Source organism: Meriones unguiculatus, chromosome 10, assembly GCF_030254825.1.
Source record: "Meriones unguiculatus strain TT.TT164.6M chromosome 10, Bangor_MerUng_6.1, whole genome shotgun sequence".
Classification (NCBI taxonomy): Eukaryota; Metazoa; Chordata; class Mammalia; order Rodentia; family Muridae; genus Meriones; species Meriones unguiculatus.
In genome coordinates this window covers 5929082-5943818 of record NC_083358.1, presented here as the reverse complement: position 1 = coordinate 5943818, position 14737 = coordinate 5929082, and the positions used below count along the sequence as shown (strand labels likewise).

The 14737-nt window shown below is 53.4% G+C and overlaps 1 protein-coding gene across 1 annotated transcript; it reads right to left on the bottom strand.

The window, feature by feature from the left end:
• Positions 1-3069: 3069 nt before the first annotated feature.
• Positions 3070-11155, bottom strand: Snai3 (snail family transcriptional repressor 3). Its single transcript, XM_021631135.2, has 3 exons — positions 11001-11155; positions 6843-7436; positions 3070-5690 (listed from the first exon to the last, which is right to left on the bottom strand). The coding sequence occupies exons 1-3, from the start codon at positions 11074-11076 to the stop codon at positions 5509-5511; spliced, it is 852 nt and encodes a 283-aa protein (XP_021486810.1). The 5' UTR covers positions 11077-11155; the 3' UTR covers positions 3070-5508.
• Between the last annotated feature and the right edge of the window lie 3582 nt (positions 11156-14737).

Below are 14737 nucleotides of genomic sequence, written 5' to 3'. Positions count from 1 at the left end.
ACCCAAAAGCCCCTCCCTTAGCTGTGTGGACCCTGCATGCTTCACAGCATGGCGGCTACTGCAATAATGGCCCAAGTGGTTGTAAATAAAACTTTTTAAGCCGGGTGTGGTGGCACACGCCTTTAACCCCAGCACTCAGGAGGCAGAGGCAGGTGGATTTCTGTTGAGTTCCAGGCCAGCCTGGTCTACATAGAGAATTCCAGGACAACAAGGACTACATATAGAGAGAAAAATCAAACAAGAAACAAACAACCCTCCCCTCAACTTTGTGAATGGACTTAAAGCCCTTCGAGAGGAGGAAATTCCTATCTGGTACTGGGAACTTGGACAAAAACATTTCACCAAGGAAGCCATAGGCTTCAGCGGAGAAACAACAGCTCTTGGTCTGTCAAATGGTGCACCTGATAAACCTACTGCTTTTGCCACAGTGCGCTGACTATCGTAGCCAGAGATCATCAAAGCTGGGCTGCCCTCTCAGAAGGAACGGGTGAAGAAGATCACGGGAACTCACTTGAGTATCCAACCACCCCTCCCAACAAGCAAATTTATGCAATTTGCTCTAACTGCATGTGACCTGGGATCTCTCACTAGGGCTAGAGGATATACGTGATGGAAGAATTTTGGGGGAAGAAACTCCAGCTACAAATCCCTAGTGCGGGGGTCATCCTGTAGAACAGTGCCTCAGTTATTGAGACCACAGGGGAAGTGGGGTAAATGTTGCTCTTTTGTTTCCCTAAGGGAGGGAATAGTAGCGACAGAGGATAAGGAAGGAGGCTGGGGTGGGGTGAGGTGGGGACTCTGTGAGATGGGAGGGTGTGAGGCCAGAGAGAACTTCTTTGAGGGGGTCCCCAGCGATGTCCTGGGCAATCCCCAAAACAAGGATCAGAGTGTTCTAAGGGAGGCATCGCATCACGTGTTCTAAGGGAGGCATCGCATCACGTGATTTAGTTCAACACAGGGTACAGGACAAAGACCGTGGAGGAGGCAGGTGTCTTAAATTAAGAGGTCTCCCAGCGGGGGACAGAGGCATCCGCACTTTAGAGCACTTGTTGCTCTTGCAGAGGACCAGGGTTTGATTCCCAGCATCTACACAGTGGATGAGAATTATCTGTAACTCCAGTTCCAGGGGATCTGATGCCGTTTTCTGCCCTCCATGGGAACCCGGCACACATGTGGTACGCAGACATACATGCAGGCAAAACATTCATATACATGAAAAAAAAAAGTTGTCACAGCAGACTTCTTAACTCTCTGTCCCAGAGAGCTGCAGGGAGGTGTGACCGGATTTATTCAGGGTTGGGATCTGACCTTTTAGAGTGACACTGTATTTAAGGGGCAAGACTGTATTCTAATACCGTCCAAGGCACAGTCATATTGTATCTTAAATGCCTTAAGGATCCATTTATCCTCCCTCCTTTCCTTTCCTTTCTTTCCCCAGGTCTTCAGCCATGCCAGCCATCTTCTGCCACTAAACTATATCCCCAGCTCAGTGATCTATAAAGATATAAAATTCAGAGCCAAGGGTAAAACCCAGGTCTCACAGTGTTCTCTTTAATCCTGACATTGAGCTTTGTGTGGTTCTTTTTAAGGATTCTGTTTTTTGTTGGTTTTTTTTTTTTAAGATTTATTTATTACTTATACAACATTCTGCCTGCACACCAGATCTTACTATAGATGATTATGAGCCATCATGTGGTTGACTGGGAATTGAACTCAGGACCTTAGGAAGAACAGCGAGTGTTCTTAACCTCTGAGCCATCTCTCCAGCCCCGGATTCTGTTTTTATATGTGTGTGTCTATATGTCACAAGTGTGTGGATGTCCGTGAAGGCCAGAAGGGGGAGTTGGATCCTGAAGCTAGAGTTACAGGCACTCGTAAATTGCCTGACACGTCTGTGTTAACCCCTAAGCCATCTCTCTAGTCCCAGTGGTTCTAGATATGGAGAAGCCAGCCACATGATTAACTCGGCAGACGTTAGATGTTCTGAGCTGGAAGGGTGTGGCTGCCTGTCTCAGCAGCCATGTGCTCTCCCTGGATGTCCTGCTCCACAGTCGAAGCAGCCTGGAAACTTGTGTTCCATCAAGCTCCGCCAGTAAGCTATACTTAGCCATGTGGGCACGGCCAGGAGTGGGCGCTCTGAGTATAGTTAGTAACAAGTGGACTATTTCAAGCACCTGGAGAACCCCCTAGAATATTCCAAGCCAAAATGCTATTTATAGAATCCACCAGGCTTCTGGAAGCAAAAGCCATAACCTTCGTGTCCCTTTGGCTTTCTGAAGAGGCTTCTTTCAATAGGCTGTGGGGTGAGGGACTGGGTCACCCGAAGGCCTGCTGTCCCTGCAAATACCTGTTTCAAGAAAGCCGGGATGTTCTTTGCCTTCAGCCCTAACTGGAAGAGCAGTGGAGGCCCTCAGACCCCAGAAGTTCTCTCTACAGGTACCTGTCCCGTGTGCAACCAGCACTCAGAGAACATAGCTTCCAGATATGATGGGTATACGTTCATCCAGTTCAGAACATCGCTGAGCTTATAGGCTTCTTTTCCACAGACATACCTGGGCTATGACTAAGCCCTCCAGTTTCCCACTTTTTTTGTCCCTTGTCCTCTGCCCCCATTTTGGAGAGAGGGTCTAACAAAATGCCTAGAAGTTTTCTCAAAAGATCTTTCTTAGGCGGGGAAGTGGGACTTTCAAGAGTAATTCTGTTGAGGGTGAACGACCACAGAGAACAGGCTAGCCAAGCACACTGGGGGACCCCCTTCCTGACCCTCCTTCTGCATGTCAGGCTCTGGGCCCAGAAGTCAAGTGAGATGTGAACTCTCCCAGTTCCTTTGCTGTGCTTCGTGAAATGAGGGACAGTAAAGGAGGAAGCCACAGAGTGCCAAGCTGCCTGGGCAGGCACAGGTGTCTGCAGACAGCTCGGTGGCCTGACTTTGGTTGGCCTGCTGAGTGGAAAGTGTCCTCCATTCATTCCGTATCAGTTCCCTGGCAGGTACCCTCCTGGTACTTCCCTGCCAATCCCCGCCCTCCGCTACCTCAGCCCTCCATCAGCACAGATATAAATATAAGAGCATTTTCCATGGGCTGGAACCAAAGGGGGGAAACATTCCACTTTATTTTGGGCTGTGAGATTCCCTGCTTCATACTCGACAGGTGCGGCAGCCCCATTTAGACACGAGGAACCAGAAATAGAACACAATCTACAATATAGCTTCCTCTGGGCATCTGGATGCTATTTTAAAAGAACATTCCTGTGAGAAACCCAGGCTCATGTTGGTTGGGGTTCTAAGGGCCCCTCTGCCTGGGCAATCTTGACCTGCTTGCAGAAGGACCAGACATTTAGGGACAAGACTCCTTCCTTTGCTTTGACAGGGATGAAGAGGTGGGGGAGGGGAGAGAAGGGGTTTCTTGCCCACAACCTTTGACACTCTTTCAGATAACTGACTATATCCTGTATAGGTTTCAAGAAGAGATCGTCAGACCCCCTTGCCTTGTTCTAAGAGTGAGGACCAGGGAGGGTGACTTCGCAAACCACGTGTTCTTGGATGTTTGGGCTGGACAGTAGTTCCCTACCGCAATTCCATGTCAAAATCCTCACCCATAGAAGAACCTTAGGAGGTGACCTTAGAAGTGCATCTTTTCGGCTGCTAAGATGAGGTCACTCTGGAGAGACCCACAGGAACCCAATGTGATGGCTGAGGAGGAAATGGAGGAAATCCTACAAACCAAGGACCACATCCACCCCCTGACTTGAAGGTCACCTTGAATTGGGACTTTTTGTGGGTTCATTTCCATGCAGAGGGTACCCTCAAGCTCACTTCCTACCTCCCGTGTAGGGAGGCAGTGGTCTTGGTTGGAGAACATGAATGTGTCTGTCTCAAAAGCACGTCCCTCTATAGGTGTGGTGCAGTCGGCACCTCGAAGGAGTGGGGTGTGGTGTTTTTGCATTTGCAGTCCTTCCTCCTGGTCTTGAAGCCGAAGCTCAAGGTCAAGCTTCTAAGCCAGGTATGGTGCTCGTGCCTATATCCTGGAACTGAGGAGGCTGAGGTAGGAAGACTGCTGTGAGCTCAAGGCCAGTGTGGGCTGTACACTGAGTTTGTCCAAACCAATAGGTCAAGCTTCCTCTGAGAGATCCCTAAGGCCGTTTAGAGGGCTGGCATCACAGAAGCAAACCACAGCTAGATACCTACTACCAAGTCTAGCCTGAAGCAGCTGAAAAACCAGAGGCTAAGGTACCTGGCCCATGGGCTCTCCTGGGTGTTTGCTTTCCCACAAAAGAACCTCCACCAGCTGGCTGGAGGGTTAGCCAGCTCCCAGAAGTTCAGAAGCTGGGAACCTTTGCTACTGGGCCTGGACAAATGTGGCTGACTCACAGCCCTCCTTCTACACCAGAAGTGGAGTGGCCGATAGATTCGTACCTAAAAATGTGTCAAGAATTCTCCCTGGTGGACTCTGTGGGTCTCCTTTCTCTGTCCAAATGCCAACTAGAGTCAGTCAGATCTATTAGAAGAACCAAATCCTGCTCTCTCCTGGGCTTGGGATACTATTCAGCTGCCTTAGCCACCCTACCAGTTCTCAGCTTTGGTCCTGTCCAAAAATCCTCATGGGCCCTAATTCCTGGCGCTAGTGGTGCCCTCATCACCACTCCTCCAAGCACGTCATGCAGCTTCTCTCCTAGGTTTCATTTCTTCCAGTGAAGCCCCAGGCTCACCTGCTCATGGGGCTCAGAAATGCCCTCACTCGGTCTCCTGCCTGCTTGGTGCCCAGAAGGGTCCAGGTTATCTGGAATCCTGCTGCCCTTGGAGAACTCTGCCTCCTCCACAGATCCAGGGGCTTGGTAAAGACTCAAGATCTCAAAGCTTGAGACAGGAGTCGTGAGTATGGGGGCTCTTTATTACGCCACAGCTGCTCTCCTGAGCTGTTAACCAGCCACTGAGGCCAGCAGGATGACAGCGCTGGCTGAGGACAGATGAGGTGGGACACGGCTTCAGCCCAATCCTCCCTGGCCCTGCCTCATCTGAAGGGGAGGAGCCAGGGCATATGTGTGATCACATGTACACATATGTGTGGACACAAGGGGCAGGAGAAAATGCGACTCCAACCCTAAGGTAAAGGCCAGTGAGGCAGGCTGAGAGGTAGCTGTGCCTTTCAAGGGTATCCACACATTGTACCCCCTCAAGTGAAAGTGGGCATTTTAAATCGCACACAGAGGTACCCAGGTGCTGGGGTGGGGTTTGTCCAATGTTAGCCATTTCCCAACAGTCTCTCCTTTTTGGAATAGGTCCAGCAGACAGGCCAAGCTGAAAATGCAACCATTGGTTCTTATTTTGGTGAGCCTTGTGGTGATAAGTCTCCTCTGAACAGAGGCCTTGTGGAAAGGTGCCTAAAGGCTCTACTGGGCTCTGGCAGGACACAGGCATCAGTGGGCTTGTCCCTGCCTCCTCTGATTGTCCTAGATGACATAGGAGCACTGAGACTTGTCAGACTTGGCCCCTTCACCCTGCTGTGCTTCTTAGGGGCCAGGACAGCAGCCAGCTTCCTCATGCCGCGCCAAGAGAGACATGCGGGAGAAGGCCTTGGAGCAGACAGCACAGCGGTACTTCTTGGTACCAGCATGAGTCTGCAGATGAGCACGCAGGTTGGAGCGGTCAGCAAAAGCCCTGCTGCAGTGAGGACAAGTGTAGGGCTTCTCCCCTGTGGGAGCAAGAAGGGAGGTCAGGTGAGTGACCGCAGCCGGGACAGTCCCACAGACTGCGGCCAAAGGTGAAATGCCCCATCCAGCAATGATTAACTCGCCCCTGCCCTCCTAACGCTCCTCACAGCCCTACACACAAGGTCAGAGCCCTTTGGACAATCAGAATGTCACTCTGGGCAGGCTCACAGTTTCAGAGCTCTTCTGAGGCAAAGGCAGTGTGGCTGCTGCTCTGTCTCTGACCATCCCTGGGTGCTCAGTTCTGACCATGAGATGTAGTGAGAGCTTCTGGAAGGCCTTCCTGGCCTCTAGCTGGGATAATATTGAGGTACAGTGATGGCAACACTGAGTGGAGTAAGCTATAACACCTGGACGCAGGCATCACCTCCAATCAGGGACACCATGGGTTGAACAAAATCTTTCTGCTAAGTCCCTGGCTTCCGGGATGACCTTCCCAAGTGGAAGGAGATGGGTGGTTGAGAATTGTGTATCTGGTTCTGCAGCCCACAAGGGGTGCTTCTCTCCTGACTGGTTACAGTTCTCCAAACCCAGAGTCTGTCCTTCCTGTTGGAGTTTTCACCGTGGCCAGGCTTCCTCACCTTTACACATTTCCCTGGCCCCAAAGCCACAAAGTGTGGGTGGATGGGCTCCACCGGACCCTGCAGCCTCGGTGGTCAGGGGACACCTGCTTCCTGACTGCTACCTTCCAACCCGACTCAGAAGAGGCCCTTTGCCGAGATAACTGACTTAAAGGTGAGGCTGTGTGCGTGAGTCCTAACTCTGTGACATACAGGGGTCTCCTTCCCTTACAGCGGAGAGATCCATACACACAGGGCATTGGGAAGGCAGAGGCAGAGACACAGACACGGCCATCTGCCCGTAAGTAGGGCAGTTGCCAGGAGACAAGAGATGCAAGAAGTTATCATTCCTACAGCCTTTGGGGAGAATGGGGCTTGGCCAGGCCTGGATGTCGGGTTTCTGGCCCCAGGACCTTGAGAGGACATGCCTGTGGTGCTCTTCGTCTGTGGGATGTGTTAGCAGTGGCAGGAGGTGCAAGGACCCTGCCAACGATGAGACCACCTTCTCCTTTCTTCTATCCAGCCCCTCCACCCAACCTGGATCCTTTTCTGGGACTGCAGCCCCACCCATCCTACCTGTATGGGTGCGGATGTGGCCCTGGAGCAGCCAGGGCCTGGAGAAGGCCTTGCCACACACCTTGCAGATGCAGGGCAGCGTGTGGGTGCGGATATGCATCTTGAGGGCACCCAGGCTGGCATACTCCTTGTCACAGTACCTGCAGGTGAAGGCACGCCCAGTCGGCAGGTGGCAGTGCAGCTGCTGGTGCCTGGCCAGGCCGGCCAGTGTGTGATAGGGCCTGTGGCAGTGGACACACTCAAAGCTACCTGGGACTCGGGATGTTCCCTCAGCCCTTAGATGTTCACCTAGAGCTCCATCTGGGCCCAGGATTGGGGGCCACCGTGTGGGCAGCGCCAACAGCGGGGGCAGATTGAAGCTGTCTTTGAGGGGCACACTGGGGTCCTGGCCAGCCCGAGGGCCCACCCAGCTGGTTTCCTGCGCTTCTGGCCCAGAGGCCCCATGACGCAGCTGAAGAGGTAGGGAGATGCAGGCGATGGCAGAGGTGCTGTCCCGGGGCAGTAGAGGGTCAGTGGGAGTGGAATGGGCCTCCTTGGCTGGCAGATGGCAGGATCCCACCAGGTCCTCACAGGCAGAGCAGGAGCCATTAGCTTCTAGAGAGGCAGACGGGGGAGAGAACACATAGTGAGGAATGAGGCGCAGTGCCTGGGTTTTCAAACTTCTTACTTATTTAGCTGCAGTCTGACCTGTCTTACAGGTCATCAGCAGCCAGCAGGACCTACAAATGCCTACCATGAGCCCATGCCTACAGCAGCCAGGCGTCCTCACCTTCATCTCCTGTTCTGGTCCATAGGGGTGGTGGTGATGGGAGGCAAGGGCTGAGGAATGCATGAACTACACAAGTCCACACACTACAAAGTGAACTGAACTTGTCTGTTTAAAACAAGGAGGGGGCTATCTTCCAGGACCTCCAGGGCCCAGAAGCATAAACATTTGCACAGCCAGGCCTGGCTGTAGACACCTGTAAACCTAGCACTCAGGAGACCAAGTCAAGGAGGATTTCAAACCTGAACCAACCTGAGCAACATATGGAGACCCCAAGAATCAACTCCTCACAGGAGCGCTTGCTCTAAGTCTAGGTCTGGGCAGCTTGTCTAAGGAGCCTCAGTCCCACACCTGGACAGTGGGCAGCAGCTGGGGCTAGCTCCCTTGAGTTCCCACACAGAAGTATGCACTCAGAACACAAGAAACCTGGTAAAACCGGCCACCCGCCCCCACAACAATCAGTATCCACTCACCACAGGGTCACCCTTGTGGCGTCTCCCTGAGTGTGTCATGATGCGGTGTGCTCAACTGCAGTCCTGGCCACTGGGCAGCACACACTTGTTACCCTGTCCACATGCATGAACACGTCCAGCCAGGCAAGTAGCTGCAGCTGGGGGCTGCTGCTTCGCTCGGCACAGCAGGGCTAGTCCTGGCTTTATATGTTCTTTGGTTGTGGCTCCTATATTTGTGGCCAGAATTTCATGTTCTTGACCAAATAATGCCGGTATCCCTCCCCTGCCCCCCCAAGAGAGACCAGACTGCAAATAAGAGGCAAATTTTGGATTCCCCACAGACAGAAACACCAGTCAGCCCTCCATCCACTTCCTCTCCCACACACGCTGAGACAGACCTCCAGCTTTGTTTCTCTACCTTGCTGCCGAGGCTTTGGGTAGAAACGGCAGCTCACAGGTTTGGAGGGAATATTCCCGACTGAAACGTTTGACTAAACACTAGTGTATATACAAAGAAGGTTTATAGCCGCACAGTTTAAAAATAGGTACAAAAAGTTGGGAGCACAGTTCAGGTGGGAGAGTGCTTGTCCAGCGCTCAAGACGTCCTGGATTTCTTCTCCAAACTGGGTGTAATGCTGCACACTTGTAATCCTAATTAGGGAGGTGGAGGCAGGATGATCAGAAGTTGAAAGTCATCCTCAGCCACAGAGAGTTCAAGGTCAGCCTGGAATACATGGGGTACCACCCCACCTCAAAAATGGGGAGACATATAGAAATGTCTGTAATATTATTTCTCCAAAGACAACGCACAAGCAAAGTTGGGAAGATGGCTGAGCAGGTAGTAAACATACTTGCAGCCACGTCTGCAACCAACCATGTGATGAATGGGGAAAGCTAGCTCTTTCACATCATCTCTGATATTCACACATGATACCCATGTGGACAATAAGCACACGAGAAAATACCCAGCATCATTAGACACCAGAAAGATGCAGATTAAAACCACATTGAGACACCACTTCACACTACAAGGGTGGCTGGAACTTATGAAAAAAGACACTAACAAGTGTTGGTGAGGATGTGGAGAACCAGGGAGTTAGATCCCTTTACTCTCTCCCTACCTGAGCTCTTCCATGCATTTTAGCCAGCATGTCATACAGTGGACTTGGGGAGGAGACAGCAGGACAGTGGAGAGACTGTTAGCAGAGTTCCGGACAAATAGAATGCAATCAGCATCCTGGGAGATTTCACTGGGATCCTGTCTGCAGGCAAGTCTACTGCTGCCACCCAGGCATTGCAAGGTTCAAATCCCGCCTGTGTTCTGTGCCCACTTCACAGGCAGAGGAGAGGAAGCCCATGCCAGGTGGGAGTGGCTGTGGCTGCTGCAAGTCCTTTCCTACGCTTGCTTGCACGCTTGTGCTTTTCCCAGTTTTGGTTCCCAGGAGAGGAGGGTCTCAATGCCCTCTCTGGCTGGAGGCATCCCTGAGGCCTCGTAGGAGGAGGGAGGGGGATCCTAGACCTCAGTACCTCAGGATATTCCAGGGTGACGCCCTAGAGGAAGAGTCACTGGGGCCATGGGGTCCTGGGAAAGCAAAGAGGAAGTGTGAAAAGCGCATCAAGACTGTCCCTAATGGGGCCCTTTGGGGCACCTGGTTAGCTTATTTAAGTGTTAAGCTGGTGTGTGCTGTAGGAGTGCACCCTAAGATTTTAAACTTTCAAAAGTATGGCCAGGGACCACAGACAAGACAACTTGACTAGCCTATGGGAGGCCCTGATCCCATCCTCAGTACAAGAAGGAGGAGGAAGAGGAGGAGGAGGAGGAGAACAACTATTACATTCACTGTATCAGCCGGGAGTGGTAGAGCACTCATTTAATTCCAGCACTCACAGGCGGATCTCTGTGAGTCTGAGGCCAGCCTGCTCTACATAGTCTATGACAGCCAGGGCTACAAGAGAAACCTTGTCTTAAAAAACAAAACAAATAAGAGAGAGAGCTCACTGCACTCTGACTTCATTAAATTGCATTCAAAAGGTTCCCTGAAGAGAGGACCCTAGATAGCACCCCCTGGTGGCAGTGCGGGTGGTAGGGCCTGATCCAAGGAACTTCCACCAACTGGGGTCTCTGGGTAGGACTCACATATGTGAGGGATCCTGGGCTGAGCCCTGACATCAGAGGAACCCCCAGGCCCTGGCTAATTCCCCACTGAGTCCTTTCTCCGAGACGCTGCCCACCCGAGTGGGGATGGTAGTGACCTACCGCAGCAGGCTGGCCCTGAGGATTAAGGGTTCTCCTCCCTGGTGCTCCAGACTTTCACATAGCCCCTGAGCCTAGCAGGAATGGTGGACACCCTTGGTCACTGTACCATGAGAGCAAGGGGGCTTCTGGGAAGAGGAAAGACCACCGGAAGTTCTGTTTGCTCTGTCAGTGAGCTCACCGACCCCCCCGCCCCCGCGCCCCAGGCAGGATGCTTTGGGGGAGTTCTGCCTTTTCTCCCCAGCCACCTTCTGTGGGCAGGACAAGTTTCCTGGCTTTGTGGTCAGCGAGGCCTTCTCTAGGTGGGTGTATACAGCACCCGGGCCATATTTTAACTTTGGACCTTTCCAGGCCTGCACAGAGGACTTCAGGGTCTCTTCAGCTGGAGCCGTTGTGTTGGCAGCCCACAGGAAGAGCTCCAGGGTAACCCTGGGGCTCAGCAAACTTTTCTGAGTGGGGAGCCCAAGGCGTGCCCGAGTTCTCCGAAGCAGAGAAGTTGCCCTGGGCACATCCCTCTTGGATCCCCAGTCTTAGGCCAGAAGGGACCCTTGTCCCCGTTGTGCTGGAAAGCTCTAGCCCCTTCCCCTCTCACCTGGGGCAGGTGTGACCCAGCTCCCAAGGACTTCCCAGCTGCCTCCTGCCCCGAAGCGCTGAGTGCCGGGGGCGGAGGTCCCGCCAACCCCTACCTCTCTGTGTTTCCAGTTTCCCGTAGTTGGGGACCCTGTGACTGGAGTGCGTTTTCACCAGGAAGGAGCGCGGCATGGCCTCCTCCCGAGAGGCGGCAGGGTCTAGAGCCTGCAGCGGGATACCGACTGTAGAGTCCGCGCGGTGCCCGCGGGCAGCGCGGCCGGCAGGTGCGAGAAGGGTCAGGCTCATTAGCATAGCGCACCGCCTCGGCCAACCAGCGCGGAGCACGGCGGGGCGGGGCCGCGAGGCCACGCCCAGGACAGGTGCGCGGGCGGGGAACCCGACGCGTGGTCGGCGGAGTCTGCCCCACGGGACTCCGCTGGCCCGCGTCGTGGTCACGCACCGACCCCGCGGGGGCTGGCCATTGACCTGCCATGGATGAAAGAGCAGAGTTCAGGGTTGGGAGTCAAGGGCCAGCCAACTTGGACAAACCAAGTCCCTGTCCTCTGCAGCATCCTTTCTAACCCAGGCCCAGGAGAACTGGAAACAGCCCTATCTGGTTGTCTAGGTTCTCCAGGTGGATGTTTACGACTTTAGGGGTCCGGTGGGACAGTCTCTGGGGGAGGCGGACATAGCAACACCTGGGTGTGTCTGCGGCTGAGATGCAGGGTTGTCTGGCCAGAACTGAGCTTTACCCTTTAACATGGCTCCTTGGCATCTGTGGGCTGGGGTGGGAACGGAGGTGACTGTGCAGAGGAGACAGTGGGGGAAGGGGGCTGAGTCACCCTGGCGTTCGTGTTCACGGTTGCAGGGCACAGTAGCTGGTGTCATTCCGTTCCCAGTCTGCATAAGAGAAAACCAAGGTTCTGGGAGGTCTCTGGACAACAGAGCTGGGACTAGCCCCCACTTCCGGCTGGTTAGACGTGGCTGGGAGTACTCCTTTGTTACTGTGTGAGAGTGTGGAAATAGGGCATCTGCAGGGAGGCTCTCTGAGGACACAAGCCCGCTGGCTGCCCATTCACCTGTTCCTGGGACTTGTAAGGTTTCTATTTGTGGCCTTTTGTACCTTTCCACTCCCAGGCGGTTCTGAGCCAGCTCCCACCTGCCATATTCTTCCCGCCCACTCACCCATTGTGCGGCCTTTGGCCAGTTCTCCAAGCTCGTCCCTTAACCCCCTTAATGAGGGATGACCTGGTACCCCTGAGTCGAACTGCCAGCCTCGTGAAGAGTTCTGGGCCCATCTTTGGGGGGGTGGGGGAGCTGATGGATTTCAGGCATTCAGGAGCCATCATGAGGCGGTTTAAAATTCTAAACCCCCTGCAGTGAGAAGCCTCCTCAGTGAGAGCGAGGCTTATCTCAGCCAACACAGAGCTCTTCAGAGCTTTTCCTAAAGATGCTGAGACATGCTGTTTGGATACCTGGGCCTTGTCTGCTGCCTACATGCTGTGTTGGTCATTCGCCTCCTTTAGCAGAAATTCAGGTTTGGGAACCAGCTCACGGGTTTCAGTGGTGCTCTACAGGCCCCATGAAGCTCTCAGCAACCTCAGGAAGCACGTGGAGCAGGTTACAGGAGAACCATCGGTGCTGACAGCAGTGGGACAAACACTCCTGATCACAGAGACAAGTAACTCCACAGGCTACCCGCCTGGGGAAATCCCAACCTGCCCACAAGAGAAGTCACAGTTTGTCCCCGCCTCGGTCCCTGACACACTGACGGAGCTAAGAGAGGGTGTCATGGGTTGGACTGTGTCTACTCAGCAGATACAGCTGCGTGATTTAATTCACATGCTAAATCCGTGCAGATGTTACTGATTCCAGAGGAGGCCATTAGGATGGGCTCTAACCCAGGATGTGCTAAGAGGGCAGCAAGACTGAGGTGTGCGCAAGGAAGGCAGCAGCTTGTTGTGAGGACAACGGGGGCGGCTGGAGAGTCAGGATAGAGGCCTAAGGCAACCCTTGTCGTCTTCTGGCCTCCAGGCGCGTTTCTGGTGTTCTCACAAAGAGCCACTTCGTCGTCCTCCATCCCAGCAGCTCCTGACGCTTACACGGATGACATCCTGGAAAACCTGGAGCAGTGGGCTGGGTCAGCCCTGCAGATTTGCGGATGAGCACATCACAGCCTTCACAGCGCATTGCTGAGAACCTGGGGCGGGCACAGCGCTGTCACGGCTCCCTGCTCTGTGGCTCACCCAGGCACACAGCCTGCCCTGTTGCTCCCAGCAGTTCTGAAGTTCAGAACTGATTAGTCTACAAATAGCCTCAGCAGTCCATCTTCCCACTCTTCCCTGGGTAGAGGGTCAGACTGAGGTGGAGGTAGGCTCAACTAGCCTCCTTTGCCTGACAGAGTGGAAGGCCTTGAGAAGGTCTTTGATCTACAGAAGGAGGTACTCTTTGGCCTTTTTAGAGTCCTTGAACTGCACTAGGCCCTGACAACTACCATGTATGGTTGGAACCTTTTTCTCCAGTGTTTTGAGGGCAGCAAGGGCCCAATAGGTGGGCAACTTGGAGACAGAGAATCCCTCACTCGGGCCTGGCCCGCCCAGGTGTTTCATGTACAGGAAGGCTTGCTCAGTCTCCTCCCAGCACCAGAGCCTTAGCTGAGGGTCTGGCCCTTTTCAGAGGCCTTGGCTTCCATGAGGGCTCCAACATGTCCACCCCCAGACAAGCTGGGGGCCTGGGTCTCCAAAATCCCTTCATCCAACGGGAACAAGGCCTCATGAGCTCAAATGGGGCGCTCGCTCCTGCACTAAGGAGGTGAGTGCCAAGCACACCATACAAATGTGCCTGAAGGATTATGGGAAGGCACAATTCCTGCAGCCAGGTAGGCTGGAGGGTGGGTGAAGTGCAGCAGTTTGCTTTAGCAGTGAGGTTCTGAGGCGTGCAGTGCCAAAACCCTGAAAATCACACACCACTGTTTGTTCTGGTGCTGTGGGGAGCACACAGGTCTCCTAAGACCCAGACCACTGACAGCTCCTGAGAGGCCCGAGGCAGAGGAGCCCTGTGCTCTGACTTTTACCTCCAGTTAGCCACCTGACCCTCTCCTAAGGAGAAGGTCCAGGAACCTGTGACAAGGGTGCTTTCTAGGAAGCAGGGTGCTAGCTTCCGGTGCTGTTGCATAACTTGAAACTAAAGGCATGTTGCCACTGGCCCAGGCTTCTGATACCCTAGATGCTGCAGGGCGCAGCAGCGTGGGCCGGGGGAAGATGGTTGAGGTGAGGCATACAAGGGAGGCCCAGGTGGCTCCCTACTGTTTCTAGAATAGTTCAAGGTGGAAAGAAACAAAAAACAAACAAACAAACAAACAAACAAACAAAAAACAACCCTTAGCTTTCTGAACTTCCAGCCTAGAAAGGTTGAGGCATACCTAAGGACCGGGGCTGACTGTAGACATGATGCCGATTTGCTCTCAGCCTCAGGAGACTGACCCTCCCTCTGGCAAATCTCACAAGTGACTATACGGCTATAGGTTTGTGTGTGATACTCTCCAGAAGAGCCATGGTCCCTGTTCTCAGAAGCATCCCATTAGTATTACAGATTCTAGCTACTTGTCTTCCCCCCACCCCCAAATACAAGGGAATGGTTGGCTGCTTTCTGATCTAAGGCTGTCTCACCTGGATATGCTGCCATCTGCCTTGTTCTGGGTTTCCCACCTTCCTTGGGGTTTACCCTGACATCCTTCCAGAGACTCCTAGACATGGAGTCACCCGAAGGTGTCAAGGCCAATGGGGGAACAAGACCGAGATAGTACCTTCAGCTGGATGCTGCCTCACGGCTTTGCTAAGGGGTGACTACCCTC